The 27,652-nt window shown below is 45.5% G+C and overlaps 1 protein-coding gene across 2 annotated transcripts in view; it reads left to right on the forward strand.

Moving 5' to 3' along the window:
• Positions 1-10,472: 10,472 nt before the first annotated feature.
• Positions 10,473-27,652, forward strand: part of ENPP5 (ectonucleotide pyrophosphatase/phosphodiesterase family member 5) — a 33,431-nt gene continuing 16,251 nt past the window's right edge. The window contains exons 1-2 of one of the 2 annotated variants that reach the window (XM_029596068.1): positions 10,473-10,618; positions 21,989-22,855. In XM_029596068.1, the coding sequence (XP_029451928.1) occupies positions 22,027-22,855 (829 nt within the window). In that variant the 5' untranslated portion in view covers positions 10,473-10,618; positions 21,989-22,026. The other variant, XM_029596069.1, reaches the window with a different exon arrangement.

The following is a 27,652-nucleotide window of genomic DNA, read 5'->3' on the forward strand; positions in this document are numbered from 1 at the left end:
GTCTTGTCCTGCTGCTCCGCCAAAGCCTTTTCCAGGGAACAAATTCGGGTAGTGAGAGCGAGCACGTCATCCTCTAGTACTCCGGTCCTGCCTTCCACTTGGTCTAAGCGCGGCGCAATTTCCGCGAGGGAAGATTGTAGTGAGGTTAGCTGTTCCGAGAGGCCAGTAAATTTACAGTCTAGTGCTGCTACAATTGCTTCCTGTAATTCCTGAGTTGTGGGATGTAGCGGTGAGTTACTCTCGGAGTCTTCACTGCCACTAGGTTTTTGCTGAGTCGCCGCCATTTGGGGTCAGGGCCACGAGGTTTGTCCATGTCTCTTCTTGTCGCTTTCGGCGGCATCCCCGACGGCGATTTCTGCATGTAGTTAGTTATCGACATAGACAGCGTCGTCTGGATGATATGCTGTCCCTGAAAAATGCTTTTGGCAGTGCGGATGGCGAAGGATCGGGGGCCCTATCCCCGGAGCTCAACCAGTAAGCACCCGGCCGCACTCACCACATCACGTGATCCCTCGGATTCCTTTTGAAGGAACTAGCTCAGTTTGTGGCTGTTTTCAGATGGACCTTAGATGATCCTGGGTGACATGCCGTGGCAAGCACCAGTTTACTACATCTCCGTCAAGGACAAAGAAGTCTTTAATTATACCATTGAGTTTCGGACCTTGGCTACCGAGCTCGCTTGGCAGGAAGACTGCCTCCGAGCTATCTACCTGGATGGACTCTCTCTGCAGATAAAAGATGAGTTGGCTGCACGCGAGCTCCCTTCCTCCCTGGAGGACCTTATAGATTTGGCAGGTCGAATCGACCATCGTCTTCAAGAGCGTCACCGAGAGAGTCGAATGCCCAAGAAGCCTTCGCAGGTTCGCTCCCGCTCACAACCAGTTACCAACCCTGCATCCTGCAGTGACACTAGAGTGGTCAAAGAGGAAGAACCTATGCAGTTGGGTCGTGGGCAGTTGACACCGGAAGAGTGCCTCCGGCAGAGACAAATCGGCCTGTGTCTGTATTGCAGAGCACCTGGCCACCATCTACAGACTTGCCCAATCCGTCTGGGAAACTCCTTGGCCCTAGTTCAGTAGGGGGTCCTGAACATGGGTGCAACCTCTCCGGCCCCTCAATTGTCAGTACCGGTCACTTTATTCTGGGACTCCCGGGCCTTCCCGGTTCTTGCTCTGGTAGATTCAGGAGCAGGAGATAATTTTATCCTTAAAGATCTTGTACAGCTTTTGGGTATAAAAACCCGTTCACTTGATACGTCATTATGCATTGCTTCTATCTATGGAGAACCGCTACCTGGCCGAATTTCCTTGACTACGGAACCTGTCCAGTTACGTACTGGGGCTTTACTTATCAAGGAACTTGAATTACTAGTTTTGGATAAGTCTATCCACCCTATAGTACTTGGACTCCCCTGGCTACAGAAGCATTCCCCTCAATTCAACTGGGCCTCATTGCAACTAATAGAGTGGGATCCTGCCTCCAAAAAGTGATACCATCTCCTGTGGTTCCCCTGGCTACAACGTCCTCTGGCGTACCTGCCCCGTGTGCTGTGTATGAGGACGTTCTCTAAACAGAAGGCTGACCTCCTTTCACCTCTCCGAAGATTCGACTGTCCAATTGATCTCCTCCCTGGAACCATGCCTCCTCATGGGTGCACCTATCCTTTGTCGTTACCTGAGACAAGGCAATGTCTGAACACATTCAGGAAAATCTTGCAAAAGGATTTATTCGCCCCTCTACATCACCCACTGGGGCAGGATTCTTTTTTGTGACCAAAAAAGACGGGTCACTTAGGCCGTGTATTGACTACCGCGGCCTAAACGCCATAACCCACAAAGATAAACATCCCTTGCTGCTGATTTCAGAATTATTCGACCGTCTTCAAGGTGCCTCCATCTTCACAAAGCTGGATTTACGCGGGACGTATAACCTGGTGAGGATTCGCCCCGATGATATTTGGAAAATTGCTTTTAACACCAGGGACGGTCACTACGAATATTTGGTGATGCCCTTTGGCCTCTGTATCGCACCCGCAGTATTCCAACAAATGATGAACGAAATCTTTATAGATCTGTTATACACTAAGGTCGTGGCTTATCTGGACGACATCCTCGTCTTTTCCAGAGATCTCGACACTCACCATACCGACATATGAACTGTCCTCCAGCGTCTTTATGAAAACCACCTGTTTGCGAAATTAGACAAATGTCTATTCGAAAAGTCCAGTTTGCCCTTCCTTGGTTATATAATATCTCAACATGGCTTCTATATGGACCCTGCAAAATTAAAGGGAATCCGGGATTGGCCGCAGCCAATGGGACTCAAAGCACTCCAGCGCTTCTTGGGATTTCTCAACTACTATCATCACTTCATCCCACATTATTCAACACTGGCTGCTCCTCTGACAGCCTTGACCCGTAAAGGCCAAACACACGAAACTGGCCGCCCAAGGCCATTACTGCTTTCCATCGTTTGAAAGAAGCCTTTCAGAAGGGGTCCTGTCTACATCACCCAGACTTAAGCTTACAATCTTCCTATAGTCCAAAGAGTATTCCAGCCGGAGAACTGTGTCCTTGGCTTCCTCCTATCATCAGACAGCAAGCTGTTAGGCCTTTCACAAGGACCCTATGAAGTTCTGGAGAAAACTGGGCCTGTGGATTACAAAATCGCTCAGACAGATAAATGAAAGAAAACTCAAATTACATAAACCTCCTGAAGAAGTGGATTGCACAGGAGTGCAGAGTGGTACAGGAAGGAGAGTTTGGTCCCAAGGTCAGACTTGAAGTGGATCAAACTCAGGTTCCTTTTAGAGAGCAGCTGTCCACTACACAGGCAGCTGACTTAAAGAAGCTGGTAGAGAAAAACAAGGAGACGTTTTCGAATTTGTCTGGTCATACTCAACTGGTGTAACATGTCATCATTCTTCTGGAGCCGAGATAAGTCAATGACCCTATTGGAGTCCCAAGGCCAGGCACCTCATCATCAAGGCTGAAGTGAAGGAGAAGCTCCAGCTCAGGGTAATAGAGGAGTCTAACAGTGATTGGTCCTCACCCATAGTATTGGTGATGAAGCCAGATTGGAGCATAAGGATCTGTATCGATTTTAAAAAGATAAGGGAGGTCTCAAAAGTCAATGCTTATCCAATGCCATAAGTAGATGAACTGATTGAGCATCTGGGATCTGCCCAGTTCATGTCTACCCTAAATCTTACAAAAGAATATCGGCAGGTGCCCCTTATGCCCTAGGCAAAAGAGAAGACAGTGTTCTTGATACCCGGTGGACTTATCTAGCTCACCATTCTCCCTTTTGGCCTTCAAGGCACACCTGCAATATTTCAACAATTGCTTGACTGCCTGCTCCGCCCACATCAAGGGTATGCAACCGCCTACTTGGACGACATCTTGGTCTACAGCTCTGATTGCATAGCTCTCTGCTTCGGCAGGGGAGAAAGACTGATACTTCACGCATATCCAGCATAGCTCTCTGCTTCAACGGCAGGGGAGAAAGACTGATACTTCACACTTATCCAGCATAGCTCTCTGCTTCAACGGCAGGTGAGAAAGTCTGATACTTCACTTTCAATGCATATTCAGAATAGCTCTCTGCTTCAACGGCAGGGGGAATGAAGAAAAGTGGATCTATATACAGACAACAACCGACAATGACTGAATTACATAGTCTGGGTAAACAAATAAGCATGGGTGTAGCTTGCTTATTGTGGCGGTTACTACCCCTAACTAAGTAAGCTAGATATTTCACTTAGATGCAGTTCCAACACTGCTCTCTACATTAATGGTGGGGGTGGAAGGGAAATAGAACCAAAAGGTTACTAAGAGCCATGAGTAACAGATAAGTATGAGAAAAAAAAAGTGCGAAACTTGCTGGGCAGACTGGATGGACCGTTTGGTCTTCTTCTGCCGTCATTTCATTTCTATGTTTCTATGTTGTTGCCAACTCCAGGCCATGCCACCCAGTATGAATAAAGTAGGGCTAACAGCTAACCCTAAGAAGTGCTTGCTGGGAGAGCAAGAGGTCCAGTATCTCAGCTACACCCTGGGGAAGGGCAAGGTCCATCCACAGACCAGGAAGATCGACATGATCACCCAGGTGCCAGTCCCGCAAACAAAAGCAAAAGTGAGATCGTTCCTAGGTCTTATGGATTACTATAGAAGGTTTATTCCCAACTTCTCAGAGAAGGCGGAGCCTCTCACAAGGCTGTTGGTAAAGAAAGCACCAGAGAAGGTCCAGTGAACAGAGGAAGAAGAGAAGGAGTTCAGGGCCCTAAAGGAGGTGATATGTTCTAAGCCAGTCCTGATAAGCCCGGACTTCACCAAACCCTTCACGGTGCAGACTGACACCTCAGAATTTGGCTTAGGAGCCATCTTAGTCCAAGTGAGGGATGATCAAGAACATCCAGTCACATACATTAGCCGGAAGTTGATGCCAAGAGAAAGGCGATACTCAACAGTTGAGAAGGAGGCCTTGGTAGTCAAGTGGGCTTACAGACCTTATATTATTACCTGCTGGGTCAGCAGTTCATGCTCATAACAGACCACAAACCACTCCTATGGATAAACAGGAAAAGGAGTCTAATGTGAGAATGATAAGATGATTCCTGGCCCTACAGCCCTTCAATTATAAGATCCAACATAGGGCAGGAAGGGAGAATGCCAATGCAGATTTCCTGTCAAGAGAGGTGACCCTTGTTCAGGCAGATGCTCATCCCGACAAGACTGAGCTGAAGGGGAAGGTATGTGAATGAGTGTACAGAAAACTCCCCCAGACTCCCTAAAGGACTAGGCACAGGTATCCTCCTTAAGACTGAGGCCCACAGGGAATCCTGGGAGGGTGGAACCCTTCACTAGAGTATAAACCTCAGGGCCTAGAAGGGTTAAGCAGGCTCTGAAGAAGAAACAAAATCCCACCATATGAAAAGACATGCTATGTTTAAGGTTTGAGACTGACATTGTTAAGACCTTCTATGTTTAAGTTTGGGATTTTCCGGAAGTCAAGGTGAGCTGCCTCCAAGTGATTGTTTTGCTTTCCACTATCCTTTCTGATTAGTGAGATACCTGAAGCCAAGGTGAGCTGTTTAAGTTATTTGGTTTTTCTGTGCACGGCACTTCTGTTTATTTTCACTTGGGCCGATACAGTACAGTGAGCTCCGACGGAGCGCACTGTTAACCCGCCATTGGACGCGCATTTTCCCTTACCCCTTATTCAGTAAGGGGCCGAACTTCAAAGCTAAATGCATAGAACAATTATTTGTGATACATTTTCATATTTGCAGCCTAATGAGCCTTGATGCTTTTGACACAACTGTAGCATTGCTCTTCACTTTTACGGTGGGAGAATTGGATTCAGTTGACAGCCAATGCTGGGCCCCATCTTTTACAGTTCGAGCTACTGATACGCAGGCATTTTGGGAAAAAGCATTATATAGCACAGGGCAGCTTCTACGGTGAAGTCCAAAAGCAAAACATGATCTAGCAGCATTATTAGGAAGGCTGGTTTATTTATAAAAATGTTGCTATCAATAATTTTGTTATGGATTTGATTTGGCAGTTGCTTGGTTTTGATTGTAAATATTTCTACCCTTAACATAAGGCTTGGGGGTAACTGGCATGAAGCATCAGTTACTACCCTTGACATAGGGCTTTGGGGAAACCTGCATGGAGTGGCAGTTACTACCCTTAACATAGGGCTTGGGGGAAACCTGCGTGGAGCAGCAATTGCTGCCCTGAAAATAAGGCTTGGGAATGACCTGCATGGTGTGGTAGTTACTAGCCTAACAGAATGTGGTGGTCTGCATGAAGCGGCAGTTGCTGCCTTTGACAGAGGGCTTGGGAGTGGTCTACACGGAGTGGCAGTTGCAACCAAGTACAGCTTGCTGGGAAGACTGGATGAACCATTCTGTCTTCTTCTGCTGACTGTTACCATGTAAAGCAGGGTCTATGACCCAGCCAGTGAATGTGAAGTAGAGATTGGGAAAGAGAAAGTTCGCAAACCATAATAAGAGCCATGCTGGTGGAACACCTGTGAGATGATAGAGACCCCAAAAGAAACTTCTGTGTCCATGGAGAAGTAAGAGTTTACCCTAGTTCCTTGGCAAGCATGTGGGGAGGAGGGTGACCTACAGAGATGAGGGTGGCAGTCATGATGGGACTCCTTTTTTTATTTTTTTATTTTATTTTTATTGCAGTTTTACACAAAAAGACACAAGTTTAACTTGTAACAGCAACTGAGGATCATATAAGTTCCAAAATACAGGAATTTTAATTTGCAGATAATAAGAAAAAAAGATATTCCTCATTATATTAGGAAATAAGGTGGGAACCAAGAAAGAAAAATGAGCAGAATCAATTCATCACAATGAAAAAGAAACAAGAAGCATCTGACACAATACCAGCCAAACTGAACGAGTCTTAAGTATGCGAGTCCAGGAAAGATCGTAATTGTGATGGTTCAAAAAAGACGTAGTTAGACTTTTGATATGCTATGGATAGCATAGAACAAATCTAGAACCACATAACAATGCTTCAGATCTTAATAATAAGAATATTTTCCTTCATTCCTGGGTTCTTCTGGTGATATCTGGGTAGCTCCAAACCTTCTGCCCATGATATAATAGATTTCTATTCCTAAGAAAGAACCTAAGAACCATATTTCTGTCATTCATAAAGGCGAAAGACACTAACAATATTCCTCTTTGTGAAATTTCCGTATCCTGAGATAATTCTAATTCATTGGTAATACTCAACGATCTATGGTTTTGAGTCCCATTGCCCTGGAGGGTCCTTTTCACTTACAGGTAAGTAATATACTTTGGTTATAATGGGCAACACTTCAAGTGGGATCTTCAATACATTACACCAGTGGTTCTCAACCTTTTTTCTGTCGAGACACACCTGACAGATGGTTCTCACATGCGTGACACACTGAACACACGACCATCATAGGGCTAAATGTAAAAGTACAGTTTGCATCTACAGGAACCCCCTCCTTGACCCACAATTATGGATGTAAAGCAGAATTATGACATTCCCTGTACAACTCACCATACAAAAATGATATTCTGGTTCTAGTGCCATCTCAGTAACAGCAACACAAACTCTTTCTATTACCAGGCTCAATAGCCCTACTTATGAAGAGACAGCAGTTTATCACTAATGCATGACCTCTTGAGAAAATACAACAAATAAGACTGATACAAACGCTTACATCAGAGCTTTCCAAACTTTTCATGTTGGTGACACACTTTTTAGACAATTTCGTGACACAGTAATTCAGTCTACTAGCAAACCAGAGGTTAAAGGTTAAACGAATGAAATGTATTTCGTCAATTTATGTATGTTTCCTTAAATATATACATAAATAGGTTGTGTCGTGAAACATTTTATCCTGTGAAAACCTTTCATTTATATTAAAAATATATAATATTCCAAGATTGTTATTGTTATAATTTATGAGTAACAATAATAAAACAAAGTTATTGTGTTCTTCAATTTACCTCTTTAATGAGATGTATGAGTTTGATGGGATGAACACAGCTTTTGAATATTTGGTGGAATATTAGATAAAGACATTCGCATGTCGTCATCAAGCATTTTTAAGCTTCCACGTTTCAATATCTTCAAATTTGTCATCGTTGAAAAGGATACAAGTGTATGTAGTGGAAAACTGCAGAAGAATTTTTAATGCTTTTTTACTTATGTATGGATGCATTTTTGAAACATGAATCCACACGTTGTCTAAGTCACCCTTTTCATGCATCATTAATAGGCTTCGATTATTTTGATTTCAGCAAATTCTTCTTCTTCAATGTGAAAAGTCAATTGTTGCAGTTGAAAGAAATGGGTTTCTGATCCAATCATAATCTTGAATTTCAATATTTGGGTAGTGATGAACTTTCTCTCCGAGCAATACTAAATGGTCGACAATTAGCGAACTGATCTAACATTTTAGCTCGCAGTCAGTAGTGTTGTCAAACACTCTATGCAGTGCAAAAATGAAAAAAAGAACCATTACCATTCCCCAAACATCAAACAATAAAATCAAGAAATAAAATAAAATAAATACATAATCATAATACTAAAAACATACTAATAATATTTCAAATATTGGTGTCCCAAACACCTCTAGAATATTTCAAAACAGCAGACATATCCAATAACACCTGAAAAATAAAACTAAAAAGAATTTAAAAAATGCATGCTCTTCATACCTAGGAACTTTGATTTCCAGTCACCCTGAGATTGTCATGGATTAGTGAGAGAGGGATACATAAACGTTCTCCTCTCTTTCTTATATATACACACACAAGCTCCTACCCACTTATGCTCCCCTCTCAGACAAACCCACAGGTGGCTCCAGCTCTTCTTTGGTTGGGATCTACCAGCAGCGTCAACCCCTCATCTTCATTTCAGCTGCTAGCAGGCTGGAAACCACCCGCAGCACCCATTCTCCCTCTCTCTCATAAACACACACAAAACCCAGGGGCTTCCATTCTCTCTCTCTCGCACAAACAACTCCAATAGGCTCCCATTCTCTCTCTCTCTTTCTCTCTCAGACACACCACACAAGCTCTCATTTACACCAACACATCCCAGGCAGGCTCCCATTCACATTCACCCAAATCCTATGAAGGGCTCCCATTCTTACACACATGCTCCCTGCCCATCCCAGGAAGGCTCCCGTGCATGCATGTGCACGTGCACGCACGCATTTATATCCCCATCCATTCCAGGCAGGCTCCCAATCACTAAAAATTTAAAAATGAATTTTCTTTTATCTTTGCTGTCTGATCTTAGTTTTCTACTAGGTTGATCACAGGTTTTTTTTTCCACCTTCTCTTTCTTGGTCTTTTGCAAATTCCTTTTATATGGTCTCTTTTTTTTTTTTTCTGCTGTCTCTCTCTTTCTCACATACACAGGCACAGGCTCTCACACTCATATGCAGTCACACTCTCACTCTAAAATGTTCTCTCTTTCAAACGCTGTCTCATACACATACCGGTTCTCACTCTCACATGCTGTTTCACACAGGCTCTGGCTCTCACATGCTGTCTCACACACAGAGGCTCTCACATGCTGTCTCTCTGATCATGCAGGCTTCTCACTCCCACACCGTAGACTTAATCCTCTTGCTTTGGCAATGGCCGTCCTTACATTGGCACATCCCCAGAGGTGGCAGGTGGCAGGGCATTTAAGTTGCTATACTCAACCATTTTTTAATCTTTGCCAAAAAAATCAAGAAATGATTGTCTTCAACTCACAGTTCAAACTCTGAAGTGTTTGATTCTACCCTTGATCTCAGCCAGTAGGCTGAAAATCAATCATGCTAATCGAGCAGCATAAAAAGCAAAGCAGTCATAGGACTAAACATTAAACAATCGTCTTCAAAGGAACCCCATTATGTGAACAACTGTTTTCGTTACGGAGGCGACACACTGGGGCGGATTTTCAGAGCCCTGCTCGTCGTGAGCCTATTTTACATAGGCCTACCGGCGCGCGCAGAGCCCCGGGACCCGCGTAAGCCCCGGGGTTCCCCGAGAGGGGCATGTCGGGGGCGGGCCCGGTCGTCGCGGTATTTAGGGGGCGTGTCGGCAGCGTTTTGGGGGCGGGTATGGGGGCGTGGCTACAACCCGGGGCGGTCCGGGGGCGTGGCCGCGCCCCCCGTACCCGCCCCCAGGTTGCGTCCCGGCGCGCAACAGGCCCGCTGGCGCGCGGGGATTTACTTCCCCCTCCGGGAGGCGTAAATCCCCGGAGAAAGGTAAGGGGGGGGGGGGGTGTAGACAGGGCCGGGCGGGCGGGTTAGGTAGAGGAAGGGAGGGGAAGGTGAGGGGAGGGCGTTAGAGGATTCCCTCCAAGGCCGCTCCGATTTCGGAGCGGCCTCGGAGGGAATGGGGGTAGGCTGCGCGGCTCGGCGCGCGCCGGCTATACAGAATTCATAGCCTTGCGCGCGCCGATCCAGGATTTTAGTGGATACGCGCGGCTCCGCGCGTATCTACTAAAATCCAGCGTACTTTTGCTTGCGCCTGATGCGCCAGCAAAAGTACGCCTATTTGCGTTTTTTGAAAATCTACCCCACTGTGCGCTGCGTGACTGCACACTTTGGCAAGAACACGCCAATAAAGTTATCTGAATCGGCTGGGTGGCGGTGGAAGTTGATTTAGCTGAGTACAATTGTAATTGAGGTGCCTGCAACTGAAGGGAAGAGGGGGCACGAGAATTCTCTTTTTGCTCTGTGTGTATGTAAGTAACTAGGTGCAGATTTTGGCTCTTGATGCTGGAGTCTTCTCCTATTCATTGGCCATTCATCTCAATTACAGGAACTTTTGCCAACTGAAAAGTAGCACCATGAGCCAAAGGACTGTCAGCTCAGCAGCTGAACCAGTTCTGATTTTTATCCTCCTTCCAGTTAAAGAAATAATTCGAATTACGGAGACCCGGACCTTAATCCTGCGCGTGCTCGGTCGCGGGAAGGTGCGCTGCGCATGCGCTGCACAGTCCGCAAGACGAGAAGCCCCTGAAATAGAGGGCAGGAAGCAAAAACCGCAAGTACCTTCGGGACTACCCGCTGGTTGTTCTCTCTACTTTAAAACCCCGAACGCCTCCTTGTAAGTAACAGCTGTGGAGTGAAGAGGGAGGGTAATCCCGCAAAACGGAAAGGACGGCAAAGTGGCTCTTTCGAGCCCTGGCAATCTGTGATTGTTATTACTTTCGAGCCGGTGGCGGCGCTGCTGCCGCTCCATCGGTCCCCCAGTTCCGGAGCAAGCGAGGGAGTGAGTTCTTGGGGGAAAAAAAAGTCAGCATTGTAGACTGCTAAATATGCCAGACGCTGATCTTCGGTTTGGGGATTTATTGGTGGTCTGCTGGAGAATAGCAGCCGGTATTACCAGCTGGCAACGGCCCACGAATGCTGACAGCGGGCCTTCTTGTTAGGGCGAACCTGTGTGAGGGTAAGTAGACTTCGCTTGGCACCTCCCGCACAGGTCGATACAGAGCGCACCGATTGGGCCCCGTGTGGCCGCGCTATTATTGTCCCTTAGGGGCCGTTGCAATAATCTTCGAGGAAAGTGGGTGCTAACTTTTCAGCGGCCGCTTGGTGCTCGCAAAGGGGGGGGGGCGCCATGCAATATCGGGCCGATACAGTAAAGTCCACAGGAGAGCAGGCGAACAGCCACTCTCCTGTGTGCGCGATTCACTATTCAAATTAGGCCCGGCGGTAAAAACAGGCAAAAGGAGGCGCTAGGGACACTGGTGCGTCCCTAGCGCCTCCTTTTGGACCGGAGCGGCGGCTGTCAGCTGGTTTGACAGCTGACGCTCAATTTTGCCGGGGTCTGTTCTCGAGCCCGCTGACAGCCATGAGCTCGGAAACCGGCAAAATTGAGCATCCGGGTTTTGACCTGACAGCCGTGGGCCGACTTCATATATTTATTTTTTTTTTACTTTTGGAAATTTTCGGGACCTCCGACTTAATATCGCCATGATATTAAGTCGGAGGGTGCACAGAAAAGCAGTTTTTACTGCTTTTCTGTGCACTTTCCCGGTGCCCGAAGAAATTAGCGCCTACCTTTGGGTAGGCGCTAATTTCTGAAAGCAAAATGTGCGGCTTGGCTTGGGTTAACAGTGCGCTCCGATGTATTGGCCCGTATGTAAATTAGGGGATCGTGCTAGGAAGGAGGCACGAGAGTCGTTTGCGTGACCTTAGCGCCTCCTTGCTAACGTGACCCGCCACAGCTGCCAGTTATGAAGACCACAGGTAAATTCGGCCTCGGTTTTCATAACCGGTCATCTCCCAGTAATGAAAACACAGGCAGGTCATGAAAACCGAGGCAGCGTTTACCAGGGTCGGTCTTCAGAACTCTGCGATCTGCCAAGTTATTTTATTTTTTGTACTTTAAAAAAAAAAAAAAGTACAGAAAAGCAGTTTTTTCTGCTTTTCTGTACTTTGTGCGTCTCTGTGTCTGAGACGCACATTTGTCTTTTTGCATGGGGAGTGAATGAGTAATAGGCAGGCGTTAACACTGGGCAAGGGTACAGAAAAGCAGAACAGCTGCTTTTCTGTACACCCTCCGACTTAATATCATAGCAATATTAAGTCGGAGGCTCCCCCCAAAAAAACAAAACTTAAAAAAAAAAAAAAAAATCAGCCTGTGGGTTGGAAAACGGACACTCAATTTTGCCGGCGCCTGTTTTCTGAACCCGTGGCTGTCGGCGACAGTTGCATTACAGTGAAATTAAGCGTCTATTGTCTGACCCGAGGATAAACCACCGCTTCCGCCGGCACTAATTTAAATACCAAATCACGTGCCCAGGAGAGATGCCTGGGCGCGTGTTGGGAGAGCGGGTGCTTGCCTTGTAGCGCCGGCTCTCCTGCAGTTTTTGTTTTTTTTTTAATCGGCCTGACAGTTAAGTGAAATGGCTGTTTATGAGATTACAGTAAAAGAAGGAGGCTGAGCATCCTGATGGCAAGAATTCCTTTTGCTGCTTTATTTTGCGGTGCTGCCTCTTTGTAATCTGCTGTTTTTCAGCAGGGCACTTCCTCTTTTCTTTTCTCCCTTGTCCTGCATTCTCTTGCGCTTCAGTCTTGGCCTTTGAGTTTCATTTTACCATCATGGTTTATTTCCCATGGTTCCAGCACGAGAGTTCAGAGCGTGTTATAGCAGATTAGTGTTTACAATCATAACCTTCACAAAGGGAGCGCAATTCTAATTTGTCACTGATCTGTTAAAGGGCATTTGCATGATTGTGGTGCAGGACTGATGACAGTGTGCACTGTAAGCTGCAATCAAGCTGCCACTCCTACCTTCTATAGTGCAATAAAAAGCTAAAAATGCTGCACTTGGCGTTGGTGCTTAAAAAAAATCTGTTTAAAGTTACCTTGTTCACTATTGTTAATTATCCCGGTTTTAGGAAAAGCTCCCTTATGGAGAGAGGTTAAACAGATTAGGGCTCTTTAGCTTGGAAAAGAGATGACTGAGGAGATAATGAGAGAAATTTTATAAATCATGAGTGGGGTGGAATAGGTAAATAGAGAGTTTATTTACTCTTAACACTAGGACTATGGGACACTCCATGAAACCAGCAGATTTAAAGCAAATTTTAAGAAGTGTTTTTTGTTTTTTTTTTTTTACAATCAAGCTATGGAATCTTTTGCCACAGGATGTGGTCAAGGCAATTAATACAATGGGGTTCCAAGCAGGTTGGACAAGTTCCTGAAGCAAAAGTCCAAACATAAATATTAGCCAGGTAGACTTGGGAAAGTGAGTGCTTATTCCTGAGCGTGAGATACAAGAAATAAATCAACTGTTGGGGATCTGATGGGTATTTGAGACCACTGTCTGAAACAGAATGCTGGGGGTCAGTGGACCTTGGTCTGAGCCAGTGTGGCACTTCTTTTTGGCCTTAAGAAAAAAGGGCAGCCGAGATGTATGGTAGTGTGTGTGTGTGGTGGGTTGATTTTTTTTAACAAGGTGTTAAAATGGCTCTTTATGGGATTTGAAGGTACAGATTTGTTGCATGAAGTTCTGATAGTCAATAAAGCTATATGCCACCAGGCCTTGTGCCACCGGACGTGCAAACTGCAATTACACAGGGTGGCTCACCCGGGGGAGGCAATGTTGGAAGCAGGGAGAGGCACTTGCGGCCTCCAGTAGACTGATCCCTCCAGCACTGGAAGAAGCAGGAAGCCTGCGTGGCTGCCAGCAGATTCCATCCCACCGTCGGCAGAAGTAGCAGGAGGCCAGAGCAGAAGATGAAGCCTGTAATGCAACTTCTCCTCATGTGCTGGGCCCGCGATATTCACACTTGCATTGTTAGTGCTTGTATAAAAACTTGTATATGAGTTTTTAAAAATTATTCAATCTTTTACTAATCAGCTGTTTTTGAAATAATATTAGTATGATTGATTATGTATATATTTTATTTCTTGATTTTGTTGTTTTGAGGTATGTTGATGGTTCTGGGTTTTTTTTTCATGTTATACTGCATAGAGTTTCTGGCTTCGTGCAGTTTCCAGTTCAGGTTTTGCCTGCAAGTTTTGTATGTCTACTTCTTGGTTGCTCTGTTCTATATTTGGTAAGGGTCTGTTTATGTTCTGTGTGTGTGACTGAGGTGAGGTATTCTCCTAATAGGAAGACTTTGTGTTTTAGGGCTTTCAGAGGGTCAAGCAAACACATTAGAATAGGCCTAATATTATATGGGTTCCAAGTGTGTTTTTGCAGGGGTTTCAGGCTGGCATCACAGCAGTGCATGTAAATATATAATAAGTGATATTTTTACCTCAGAATACCATAGCTTGATATCTTTCAAGTAAAATGTTATTGTAAATGCGTAACCCTTAACTGTGTGTGTGGGGCGAGTGGGGTTCATTGTTCAAGGCTATGAGGTTCGCCAAGGGCACCTAATATCCTTTTACCAGCCATGGATTCCAGGGGAGAGCCGGGGATTGGGAGAGGTGTCAGTTTTTAAAACTTTTTTGTGGGCCCGGGGCGGGCAGCACATTTAATTGTTCGCACAAGGCAACAAAACGGCTAGTACCGGCCCTGTATGCCGCATTATGTTTGAAGTTTTAATTGCCTCTTTACTTTTATGCTTAAACTTGTTTAAAAACACAGCTCTTGCCTCCCTAACTTCTCTCCTCCTATCCCTCCCCAAAAATAGAAGCTGAAATAATTGATAAACGAGGGGTGGGTCCATGCCGGCTGGCTGAGCACACACGTCTCCCTCTCGTTCCCTTGGAACCTGCGGGGGTTCCTTCATTTTATCAGCTCCCTGATCACCGACATCGTCTGAGGCCGTGATATACCTGAGCGCTGACTTCCTGCACCCATGATTTGGAGCCTGTTTGTGGAGATGGTGGGTCACCCGAAGCATAACAGCCTCGACCGATCTATCTGGGGGTGAAGATAAGATGGCCCGCGTACGGAAGAGCTCAGCTCTGGCCTCTCCGAAGCGGCACTTAAAGACCTTACCCAGGCTGTCTCGGCCGCGCTCGCAGACCAACTGCACCAAATTGAAACCTCCGTGGATGACGTCTGCGATAGAATGGAGGCCTATGCGTCCTCTATGGCGGGGATGCAGTCTATAATTGCGGCACTCGAAGAACGGCTGGAGGCTGGTGCGCTCGGGACCTGACACACATCCTTTGAAGATAAGCTCGAGGATCTGGAGAATCGCAGCCTCAGGAAACATTCTGTGGATTGTGGGGCTCCCCGAAATAGTGTCTGGGGAGGACCTGATTCCGCTCTGTGAAAAAGGGATCCCTGAACAACTGCAGCTTGGTACTGCTGAGAGGCCTGTTTTCGTAGAACGTGCGCACCGGCTAAGTGCAGGGGGGCGGGGCAAATCGGACGCCACCCCGCCAAGTCATCGTCCGCTATTTAAACTACACAGATAAGGTCAAAATCCTGCAAGCCTATCATAATTTGCAAAATCTCACCTATCAAGATGCTAAACTACTTTTTCTGGATTTTTCCAACAATGTGCAAGCAGCGCAAAAAGAATTTTCTCCATAGTCGTGCAACTGTACGAGCGTGGGATCAAGTTCGCTCTTCAGTATCTGGCGAGGTTGCGGGTTTTTCTCCAAGATGAGACCAAATTATTTTCCTCGGCTCCAGCAGTTAAAAAGAGTTTCTTGATCGGCCACGGGGATGAGGAAGGATGCAGCTGTGATTCTTTTTCACTTATATTTTTTGAGTGGTGGCGCAACTTTCTCCTTCTCCGGAATAAAGACCCTGATCTACCTGAATTCCTTTTTGAATTATTGAACAGTTTGGGTTTTTTTTTCCTCAGGATCTGTCAGACCTGGTTCACTTCATTTCTTTTTCTTTTTATCATGTTTGTTTCTTTCTCCGGCGCTGGGCAGGCTGGACTGTGAACTTTCTTTTTTTCTGCCTTATGTTGAAGGAAGTGCCTTCATCAGGACCCCGCTGGTGCCTGAGGTTTGTTTTTTTGTTGTTTTCTATTTCTTTTCCATATACTCGGGGCTTTTCTTTTTCTGAAGTCTGGTGACTGATGGGTGGGAGGGGCTTGAGCCGTTTACTTAGGAACCTCGCTGGTTCCGGGAGCCCCTGGTTGACAGTGAGCACACTCTATCGACGGGGAGAAAAGAATCCATCTCCTTGCTGTTTTTTCTCTCTTTTTTTTTTTTTTTTTTTTTTGATGGGTGCCCCTCCTGTCTGGGGGATTAAGAGTTAAGGATACTTGGGGGCGGGGGGGGGGGTTTGGTTAGTGTGTGGTAGTTCTGTGTGTCTGGATGTGAATGGGGTTGTTTGACGCACCTGAGTCCCATGTTTTTTTTTTTTTTTTTTTTTTTTCTTGCTGAGTTTTTCGGGGGGGTGGTGGAGTGGATCCTTGCTGGTGGATTCCTCCCTCCCTCCGTGAATACTTCTATAATGCTATGGCTATATGCTGACTTCTGTCCTCATGGCTAATCTTGTTCTTTCTGCTCTCAACATAGATGGCTTGCACTCCCCGATTAAGAGAAAAAAGCTTTTAACTGATTTGCAGAAAAGTGGGGTGCATGTCGCTTTCCTGCTAGAGACCCACTTGGATGATTGGGAGTACCGTAAGTTGCAGAAGGAATGGGTCAGCCGTTGTGTGGTTGTTTTTTTGTTTTTGTTTTTTTTTGTTTGTTTTTTTCCTTCATCGTTTATTTCTTGCCAGTGCGGAGTGGCCATATTGATCAGCAAACGGGTCAATTTCTCCCTGATGAAATGCTGTCTGATACCAGTGGCTCTTTCCTGACTGTGGTTGGGAAGTTATAGGGGGTTAAGGTGGTCCTGGTCAATCTTTATGTCCCCAATGTATGCTTTCAGTTTTGTTTTTTTTGGGGGGGGGGGGGGGGTTTCTGCTCTTTTGGCCAAGGTTGCTGCTTGGGAAGGCCATGCAGTAATAGTGGGGGGAGATTTCAGTGTGGTAGATAATCCTCTGGTTTATCTACCACAGGTTTATCTAAGCAGGCTCAGGCAAATATGGGAGTGGGCTTCGTGTCGCATGAACTGCAATTAATTGATGCTTGGTGTACTGCCCACTTGAAGGATCTGGAATATACTTTTTTTTTTTTTCTCATGTTCAACATGTTTATTCTAAGCTGGACTATATTCTTATCTCTGAATTTCTCTATAACAAGTTGGTGGCTAGTGAGATTCATGACATTCCCTTTTCTGACCATGCCATGGTGCTGATTACAGTGAATTTGCTTCCTATGCCACCCTATTTGTATAATGATAGACGCTTTGCTGTATTTCTTCAAGATAAATGGAAGGAATATATTGAGTTTAACCTGACCTTCATCACTTTTTGGAGCACAGCCAAGGCTGTGCTGTGCAGCCATATTTTGGCCTATCAGACTCGCGCTAGGCGAGATAGGGCCTCTGACATTTTGGCACTCGCCAAGAAGATCGTGTCGCTGTGCCAGGCTTATCAGCAGGATCTTGGCCAGGATACATAGGCGAGATTGGAAGCGACTCCTTACTTGACATGAAAGTGTGACAGAATATCTTATGTCTTAAATATAAACTTTACCAAGGGGGGCAAATCTGATAAACTGCTGGCCCAGCTGGTGAATTCTGCTGGCCGGTCGAGTGGACTTATTACTAACGTTGGGGACAACTTGATGAATCTCACTAACACTCCTTTGATTTCCAAAGCCTTTGTTTCTTACTACAAGTCATTGTACACGGCTGGACCACTTGATGTACACGCATATCAAGATTTTTTCGGGGCTTGGATCTCCCTGTATTTAAGCTCACATGCACTTTTGGACATACCGATTCAGGAGGTGGAAATTCGCAGGGCTATCCGGGAGCTAAAACTTTTGAAGGCACCAGGACCAATGGCCTTGGACCTGAGTTATAAACTACTAAGTGATCATACCCTGGTGTCTCTAAAAAAATGTTTCACACCACTCAGGAAAGGGGGGAGCTTGATTAGAAGAAATAATCTTGCTACTGTGGTCTTGTTTCCTAAGCCAGGAAAGGATCCTGCTCTCACCCCATCTTACCAGCCTATTTCTCTCCTTAACCAAGATATTAAATTATTGGCCATGGCTCTGGCCCAGTGGGTGAACATGGTGATCTCTGAAGTAGTCATCCCGGATCAAACAGGATTTAACAAAGGGCGGTTTTCTAACACTAATCTTTTAAAAACTTTACTGGTTGCCCTCTCCCCCGTGACTAGTGATTCCACTGGCCTTCTCCTTAGCCTTGATGCTGAAAAAGCATTTGTCTGTGTGGAATGGTCTTAGCTGCATCAATACTTGGAGCGCTATAATTTTGGGGACTCTATGTTGGCCTGGGTTAAATGATTATATCACTCACCCCAGGCACAACTATTGGTGAATGGGACCCTCTCTGAGGCTTTTCTTTTAGGTAGGGGCAATAGGCAGGTTTGTCCCCTTTCTCCCTTATTTGTCCTTGCTCTGGAACCTTTGGTGATAAAGTTGCAAGCTCTTCACTTGTTTAAGGGCATCCAGATTCAGAAAAAATTCATCAAATTAAGCCTTTTTGCCTTGATATGCTGCTTTATGTGGGTAATCCAATTGACTGGGGGGATATTATTACAGTTATTAATCAGTTTGACTCTTTTTCAGAGATTCAGATCAATTATGGGAAGTCAGTGGCTTTTCCTCACTCTCCTACTTTGCTGTCTACCTGGGATGGGCCTTTCCCATTCACTTGGGCAGGTTCTCATTTTACATACTTGGTTATACAAGTGGCACGCTCTGTGGAAGAACTTTATGCCCTCAGCATTGATGCAGCCATGAATCATGTCAAGGCATTATTGCTGAAATGGAAAACCCTCCCTCTATTTGTGCTTGGTAGATGCGTTGTAGTTAAAATGGTGGTCCTCCCAAAGTTTCTCTCTCCTTTACAAATGCTTCCAGTGTGGCTTTCTGCCTCGACCCTTAAGGTGTACTGATCTTTGGTGGGCTCTTTTATCTGGCGAAACAGATGGGTGAGGGTTGGGCAAGATGTGTTTGGGCTCGATCATAGAAATGGCGATGTTGCTTTGCCGGACTTATGCATCTACAATGCAGCCTGCCTTTTGTGCAATTTACAGGAATGGGTGTCCGGTTGTCCTAAGTTTGATGTCGAGGGCTTGATGACAGATTGGGTGGCTTCTTTTGCCCCGATTAACTTAATACATCTCCTTGTGAGCAAACAGTCTTCTATGAAACTCTCTGTAGTCTGGCTTAAGGCTCTTAGGAAGGTTTGGGTTTGGTGGCGGGGGCTTGGGGCTCGTAGCGTGTAAATCTCTCCTTTTCTGTCCTTGACCAGCAATCCAAATTTTGTCCCAGGTTTGGGTGGCTCTGTTTTTCAATTTTGGGCAGCGATGGACCTTTACTGCATGGCTTAGCTGGTGGACACTGACTCGATGTGTCTTTACTCTTTCAAGCAATTGCTGGAAGAGTGGGACATATCAAGACATCAATTTTTTGTGTTTCTCCAGGCCTGTCATTATTGTCACAGCTTGACTAAAGGTAATGTCTCTTTACTTGCCCTCACTGATGACCGTTTTCTCGAGACCATGCCCAAGTTTAACAAAATTGCTATATGGGCCACACATCTGATCTCCACATTACCTACTCCCCACTTGGCTCGCTTAGCAGGGAAGTGGAGCAAAGATCTTAGAGTGGATGTTTCACTGGAGATGGTCACGTGTGCTTTTTATGATGATCTATAGACATTATTTCGCTGCCTACATGAGGGAAATCCAGTTTAAGCTATTGCATAGAACTTATATATCCAGGGATTGGGGGGTTTTGATGAAACTGTGGGACTCTGTTTAAAATGTAAAGCTGCTCCTGGTATTCTTTGTCATATGTTCACCGGGTGCCACCAATTACAGTTCTTTGGTGTAGCATTACGACCTACTTGGATAAACTTTTGGGTTGTGATATTTCCTGGTCGGGGGTCTCTGCGTATTTCTGTTTCTGGGACGCTGATTATTTGTTACCCGGGGGGGTGGGGGATAGACGCTTCTTGGCTGTGGCTGTTCTCCTCTCAAAAAAAAGTTATTTTGCTTGAGTTGGAAATCCTGAGGGTGTTCCCTCTTTTGACCAATGGAAAGCTTTGATGTGGCACACCTGGAACTACTTCGGAAGCGGGACTTGGTGGCTCATAGATTCCCTCTCAGTCTTCAAGGTTACTTCGCTTTATGGGACAAATTGCGTTCTACTCCCTGAAGTGTCCCCGTTGTCAGGGTTCCATTGGATGACCTTCTCAAGCTTCTGGGTTTTGGGGTTTTTTTTAGTTTTCTATTTTTTCCCTCTTTCTAGTTCTCTCTCTTCTTTCTATAGTTCATGGGTCTATCTTGGTGGGTTTGTGTGTGTGTGTGTGTGTTGTAGTGGTTGTATGGGTTAGGAGTGTGTGTGTGACTGTGGGTGTACATGGTGGTTGATCTATTGGAGGTTGTTTTTTTGTTTTGTTTTTTTTCCTAGGTTGGAAAGCTGGGTCATTTTGCTACCATCTGTACCAATAAGTGTGCTATGGTTGTGTATCTTTCTGTTTATTATGCTGGTGCATTTGAATCAATAAAAACGAATTTAAAAAAAAAAGAAATAATTGATAAAACCAAAAGTTGTCATTCAATTTACCTAGGATGGTTTCTAAATAGGAAAGGACTTTTTTACATTTGAGTGCACACTTATTTTATCTACACAAGTGAAAAAAAAGTGTTTTGCTACACTTTGTTTGCACTGCAGTAGCTTTCACTCACTGTATCCCATTAGTTTCTGGTTGCTTCTGGTCAGGGATCAGACCCTGACCTTTGTGAACGGCACCTTAACACCTGCCTCTCTTCATGGAACCATCAGTACTTACTGTACCTGTATGTAACTTGCCTTGAGTTACTAATGAAAAGGCATGAGTTAATCTAAAATAAATACCGTAAATGCATTTTGCTCTGCTTTATCTCATACCCTCTTATGTAGATAGCCCAAATAATACCTAAACCTGATTGAGATATGAGGATGAAGGTCTCTCTTGAGCAGTGGGTCACAGAAATAGGTGTGTTCTGCCTCCACTCTGACCTGCATTTGACAGCAGCAGTCAGTATGGGGCCAGTGAGTATCCCAGATCCTGCTGCTTCCTTCAGTGTAGACTTCCTGTTAGCCTGGAAACCCGTGCAGAAAAACCCCACCCTATGCTCGCTATCGCTGCCACCACTGCTTTCCCGCTGTGGAGGTGGGTGGAAAAGAAAATGGGAAGGGGGGGGGGGGGGTGGAGGTCAGCTACTCTGTTTTACTCATCTTGGCACTTGTGAATGTTCAAGTACCATGGGCTCATGGGGGATAAAGGCTTGGAAAGTGCTGCCCTAGAGTTACTGTAAGAGCAGTGCTCGGTCTTCTGTCCCCTGGGGCTGTGGTAAGGCCAGGGTTGAAAGGGCACGTGAAAGACATGGCAGGGGGCGATGGGGATGAATGTTGCTTTAAGAATAGGAACTTGAACACTCTGTCAAGAATGGTAAAGGATTAAAGAGTGAAGACAGAACTGACTTGGAGAAGGAGCGATGTCCTGCTGGAGCTCAGACTTATATTGCTGAAAGCCGGCATTCATCCTCGGTCAGAGCAGTGCAGAAAGGAATAATCAGTAGATTGGGTGGGCCCATGGGTCCGTATCTGCCATCGCTTGCAATATTAGTTTAGTTCAGCCAATCTGGCAGTAAAGGGTGGTATTTTCTACTTATTAACCTTCTAACAGCAGGAGAAAGGGACTGTATTTTCCAGGCAGAGTACTCTAAACACCGGCTATATCATAAATTCTGGACTGAAGTTCCATCATTTTCTCTGTTTTGGGTTCTTAAATCATTGAGACATCCTGTATTGGGGGGTTACTTTTGTGTGACCAGGTATGGATCCAAGTTGAAAAGGAGAGCAATGCTTTTTCATAGGCTTCACCATGCAAGATGTATGATAGATACTTTTGAAGATAATCATGACCTAATCCATTTAATTGTTCTCCACTTTTTCTGCTCTGTAGGTTTTGAACATACAGCTGGGTAGAAAAAAGTGATTGCAATGGCTTTCGATCTCTGCAGGAAGTTCCTCACGTTGTGTGCTCTGATTTTTACAAGCACTCTTTGTCTGAAGCAAGATCCTCCCAAGGTTTTACTTATTTCTTTTGATGGCTTTCGATGGGATTACATCTATAAGGTCCCAACCCCCAGTTTTCACAAAATCATAGATGATGGAGTCTATGTGAAACAGGTTACTAACATATTTATCACGAAAACGTACCCCAATCATTATAGCATGGTGACTGGTCTGTATGCAGAGAATCACGGTGTGGTTGCCAATGAAATGTACGATCCAGTGCTTAACAAAACATTTTCCATGGATAAGATGGACATATATCAGCCAGAATTTTGGGAGGAAGCTAGTCCAATTTGGATCACTAACCAGTATGAAGGGCATAAAAGTGGTGCAGCTATGTGGCCTGGAACAGATGTGAACATACATGGGGCTTATCCCTCCTTCTATATGCCTTACAATGAGTCTGTTTCATTTGAAGACAGAGTTGCCCAGCTGATCGAATGGTTTACAGCAAAAGAACCTATCAATCTGGGCCTTCTATATTGGGAGGAACCTGATGAGATGGGACATGCTGTTGGTCCGGATAACCCTCTCATGGGTGATACGATTGTGGATATTGACACCAAATTGGGCTACCTTGTGTTGGAATTGAAGAAAGCAGGGCTGTGGGACACAATGAATATAATCATCACGAGTGACCATGGCATGGAACAGTGCTCTTCAGAAAGAGTCATAGAGCTTGATAACTATGTGGACAAAGATCTGTACACGCTGGTGGACCATTCTCCTGTGGTAGCCATTTTTCCAAATGAAGGTAGGAAGCAGGTCATTGAAATCCCACAGAAACTGATAAATTGTGTGTGTCTTTGTTCAAGGAGCATATGATGCTGATTGCTGATCTCCATCTGCAAATCTGTAATACTTTGGTAAGCATGGCAATGATATCTAAAGAGATTACTATTACAGGTTTGTTCCTCTTTTTTTCAAAATATTTCTATTTTCTTGGATTGTAATGTCATTCCATTACTAAATGCTCTGTACAAGAGGCCTCGTTATCTCATCATGCATCCATATTCATTTTCTCCACCCCCCCCCCCTCTCTCTAGTCCCCCCAAAAAACTGGTTACATACAAGAAGATGGGACCGATGCAATGAGAGAAGGCATTTTCAGCACATACTTTGCTTAGTAGTGTTTTTACTTGGGCACTAAAATTTATTTTCACAGATATGTGCTGGGGAAGAGTATACCTCATAACACATTGCTGTCTTGGTCCTTCTAAGTATATTGAAATCTAGTGTAACATTTTGAGATGATAGATACAACTCTGGTCATCCTGGGGCAATTAGAAATCTGAATTCTGGCACACTTTTTTTGTGAAATAGAAACTAATTTTTTATAGTCTATGATTGTATAACCCCAGCTAGAGACACATAAAATAAGAGGTCTGATGCTGGGTAGTGTAATCCTGGTACTAGCTCTGTGGGTCTGAAAAACACAGTGGTTGGCTAGATGTTGGGATTGGACCTAGCTCAGGGGTATATTTCTGCTGCTGAATAGGGAAATTCCCAAATTCCAATCTTTTTGCCTCTGTGATCATCAGCCTGCACCCTTGCACAAAATGTTCATTCTTCTCTTTTACACTCTTAGCAGACCCAAGACCTTGAATTCACAACCCTGGGATTTCTTAATGAGTCTCTCACAATCTTGTAGCTTAAACATTTTTGATATGTTAAATTTCTCTGGGGTACCAGCAGTCTATCAACAATAAAATCACAAAAGGATGAATCACAGTTAGTGTTAGATTTTGCAACCCCTAGGCATATTGGTGCTGTGAACCCCTTGCCCCATCCTCACCCATAAAGCCAAGCAACAGCGAGTAGAAGATGTAAGGCATAGCCCCAATTTTCTGTAGCAGGTATTAGATAATTCTGAAGCATATGGGCAAACCTTTTCCTTTTTTTTTTATTACATTATGAAAATATTTTCCAGCCTTGCTTTATGTCTGTAGAATTTTTTTGTTTTTATTGTGTGAGGAAAAGGGATCTGAACATAAGAACATGCCATACTGGATCAGACCAAGGGTCCATCAAGCCCAGCATTCTGTTGCCAACAGTGGCCAATCCAGGCCATAAGAACCTGGCAAGTACCCAAAAACTAAGTCAACTTAATTAATAGGTAATGGACTTCTCCTCCAAGAACTTATCCAATCCTTTTTTAAACACAGCTATACTAACTGCACTAACCACATCTTCTGGCAACAGATTCCAGAGTTTAATTGTGGGTTGAGTGAAAAAGAACTTTCTCCGATTAGTTTTAAATGTGCCACATGCTAATTTCATGGAGAGTTGTGTCCGTCCCCCCCCCCCCCCCCCCGAGTCTTTCTATTATCCGAAAGAGTAAAAAAATGATTCACATCTACCCATTCTAGACCTCTCGTGATTTTAAACATCTCTATCGTATCCCCCCTCAGCTGTCTCTTCTCCAAGCTGAAAAGTCCTAACCTCTTTAGTCTTTCCTCATAGGGGAGCTGTTCCATTCCCCTTTATTATTTTGGTAGCCCTTCTTTATACTTTCAGGAGCAGAGGGTAGTTTTGGTAGAGGAATAAAATGCGCCATTTTAGAGAATCTGTCAACCATGACCCATATCACATGATTGCCAGAGGAGGTAGGAAGTTCTATCACAAAATCTGTGGAAATATTGTCCATGGTTCCTGAGGGGCAGGAAGAGGCTGGAGTAGTCTCCAAGGCCAACCAGGCAGGGGCTTTTGCTGTACACAAGTCGGGCATGAGTCAACGTAGGACTTCACATCCTGAGCCATCTGAGGCCACCAATAATTTCCAGGTTTGAGTTCTGCCAGGGTGCCCGGCAGTAAGAGAGTCATGGGCCCAAGCAAGTACTTTTGGTCGCTGGTGAAGGGGAACTACCGTCTTCTCTTGTGGTATAGTGTCAGTAGCAGCTAGTTGGACTTTGGCAGGATCCGAGATGTAGTGGGTTACCTCTGGTGCATCTTCAGCCTTGTGCAGCCTTGAAAGTGCATCTGCTCATGCGTTTTTAGCTGCGGGACGGGAACGTAGCACGAAGTCGAATCGACTGAAGAAAAGCGACCACTGGGCCTGGCACGGGTTTAAAAGTTGAGCCTTACTGAGGAACTCAAGGTTCTTATGGTCGGTGTAAACTGTCACGGGGTGTTGTCGTCCTCCCCCCCCCCCCCTCTTAACCATTGTCTCCATTCTTCAAAAGCCATCTTGATGGCTAACAATTCCTTGTCTCCAATTCCATAATTCTTCTCCATGGGGAAAACTTGCAGGAGAAGAGAGAGCAGGGGAGAAAAGTCCCTTGAGGAGAGTGTTGGCTGAGTACCACCCCTACTGTGAAGTCCGAGGCGTCAACCTCCACAATGAATGGACAAGTTGGATCGGGGTAGTGAAGACACGGCTCTTGCAAAAATGCCCTCTTCAATTCGTTGAAGGTGTGGATGGCTTCATCTGGCCACTGCTTAGTATTAGCTCCCTTCTTAGTTAACGCTGTTGGGGGTGCTACTATACGTGAGTAGTGGGGAATGAAATTCCTGTAGAAGTTGGCAAAGGCAAGAAACCTTTGAAATAAATGAAGTCCCACAGATTGTGGCCACTCCCGGATGCTGGTTAACTTTGTCCGGGTCCATACGGAAGCCGGTGGAAGATACAATGAAGCCCAGGAACGGCAGGGATTCAAAGAGACATTTTTCTAATTTAGCAAATGAACTGTGTTCTCTTAGACGTTGGAGGACCTAACGAACGTCCATGCGATGTGTACTCAAGTCCTTGGAATAAATCAGGACATCATCACTGTAGACAATTACCCCTTTATGTAACATATCCCGGAATATCTTGTTCATTAAACTTTGGAACACCGCGGGTGTGTTGCATAGTCCAAATGGCATTACAAGATATTCGTAATGGCGTTTTAATACCCATGACGGCCGTCTTCCACTTGTCTCTGGATCTTATTCAGACCAGATGTAGGCCGCACGAAGGTTCAATTTGGAAAATACCTTGGCTCCATGGAGGCGTCCAGTAGTTTGGGAATCAAAGGAAGTGGATAATGATCCCTTTGAGTGATTGCATTGAGTCCCCTGTAATCAATACAGGGTCTTAGAGAACCGTCCTTCTTGGCTACAAAGAAGAAGCCTCCCCTGCTGGAGAAGAAGATGGGCGAATAAAACCCTGGTCGAAGTTTTCTTTTATGTACTTAGACATTGCCTACGTGTTGGGTAGGGAAAGCGGGTACACCCGTCCATGGGGTGGAACTATACCGGGTAGTAGGTCAATGGCGCTGTAAAAGGACCGATGCTTCAGAAGAGTCTCCGCCTCCTCCTTGGAGAACATGTCGGCGAAGTTACTATACTGAGGAGGTACCCGACGGGTAGTGCTAACGAGCACAAACTGGTCGAGGTCTTGGTTGAAGACAGGTAGAAAAGCAGTCCGTCCCCCAGGCTGTGATCTGCAGGGACTTCCAATCAATGGTGGGTGAATGCCCTAGGACCACGGGATGAATGGACTTCTCGAGAATAAAGGACACCTCCTCCTTGTGAAGGACCCCGGTTTGAAGTGTCACAGGGGCAGTGCAAAGGGTGACTCGTCCAGGGAGAGGGTTTCCTTGGATGGACGAGATCAGCAAAGTGGTGTAATTGAACTAGCTCGGATAGGATGAAGTTCCCGCTGGAACTGGAGTCGACAAGGGCTAGTGTTGTAAAGGACCCTCTGGAGAATTGCAGCGTAACAGGAACCGTACATGGAGGAGCGGGATTGATACAGCCTAGGGTCAGCCCCCCTATGACACCTAGGCCCGAGAGTTTCCCGGCTGTTGAGGACATTGGGCCAATAGGTGTCCCTTGCCACCGCAGTAGAGACATAAGCCGAGTCTCCTTTGATGCTGTTTCTCTTCAGCTGTAAGATGGCTACAGCCTAGCTGCATAGGCCTCTCCCTGCATTCTGGCGAAGCCCCAGAAGTTGTTGGAGCAACCACTGGGCGCAAAAAGGTCTGGGCCAGGGGAACTGAGTGACGGGCTGACTTAAATTCCTTAGCACTTTGTTGTAATCGTCAATCGATCCGACCTGCCAGTTCAGTGAGTGCCTCGAGGTCATCCGGAAGCTCCCGCACGGCTAACTCATCCTTTATGCGGGGGGACAATCCTTCTAGGAAGATACCACGCAGGCTGTCCTCACGCCATCCCAGTTCGGATGCCACAGTACGGAACTCTACTGTGAAGTCGGCCAGGGTGCGTGAGCCTTGGCGGAGGTTAAGCAGTTTAAAGGTGGCAGTAGACTGGCGACCCAGCTCATGGAATACCTGACGGAACGTCCGGACAAACCGAGGCAAGTCTCCTAGAATGGAATCTCCACACTCCCAAAGCGGAGATGCCCAGGCCAGGGCTTTACCATCCAGTAAGGAGAGAATGAAGGATGTCTTAACTTGGTCTGCAGGGAACTACTGTTCCTGCAGGGAGAACCTTATGAAGCAGTGATTCAGGAACCCTCGGCACTGCTTGGATTCCCTGGCAAATCGAGGTGGAGCAGGCAATATGGGTCATGGGAGACGGAGCTACTGGAACCGCTGGGGGATGGGTG

Source organism: Rhinatrema bivittatum, chromosome 3 (assembly GCF_901001135.1).
Source record: "Rhinatrema bivittatum chromosome 3, aRhiBiv1.1, whole genome shotgun sequence".
Lineage (NCBI taxonomy): Eukaryota > Metazoa > Chordata > Amphibia > Gymnophiona > Rhinatrematidae > Rhinatrema > Rhinatrema bivittatum.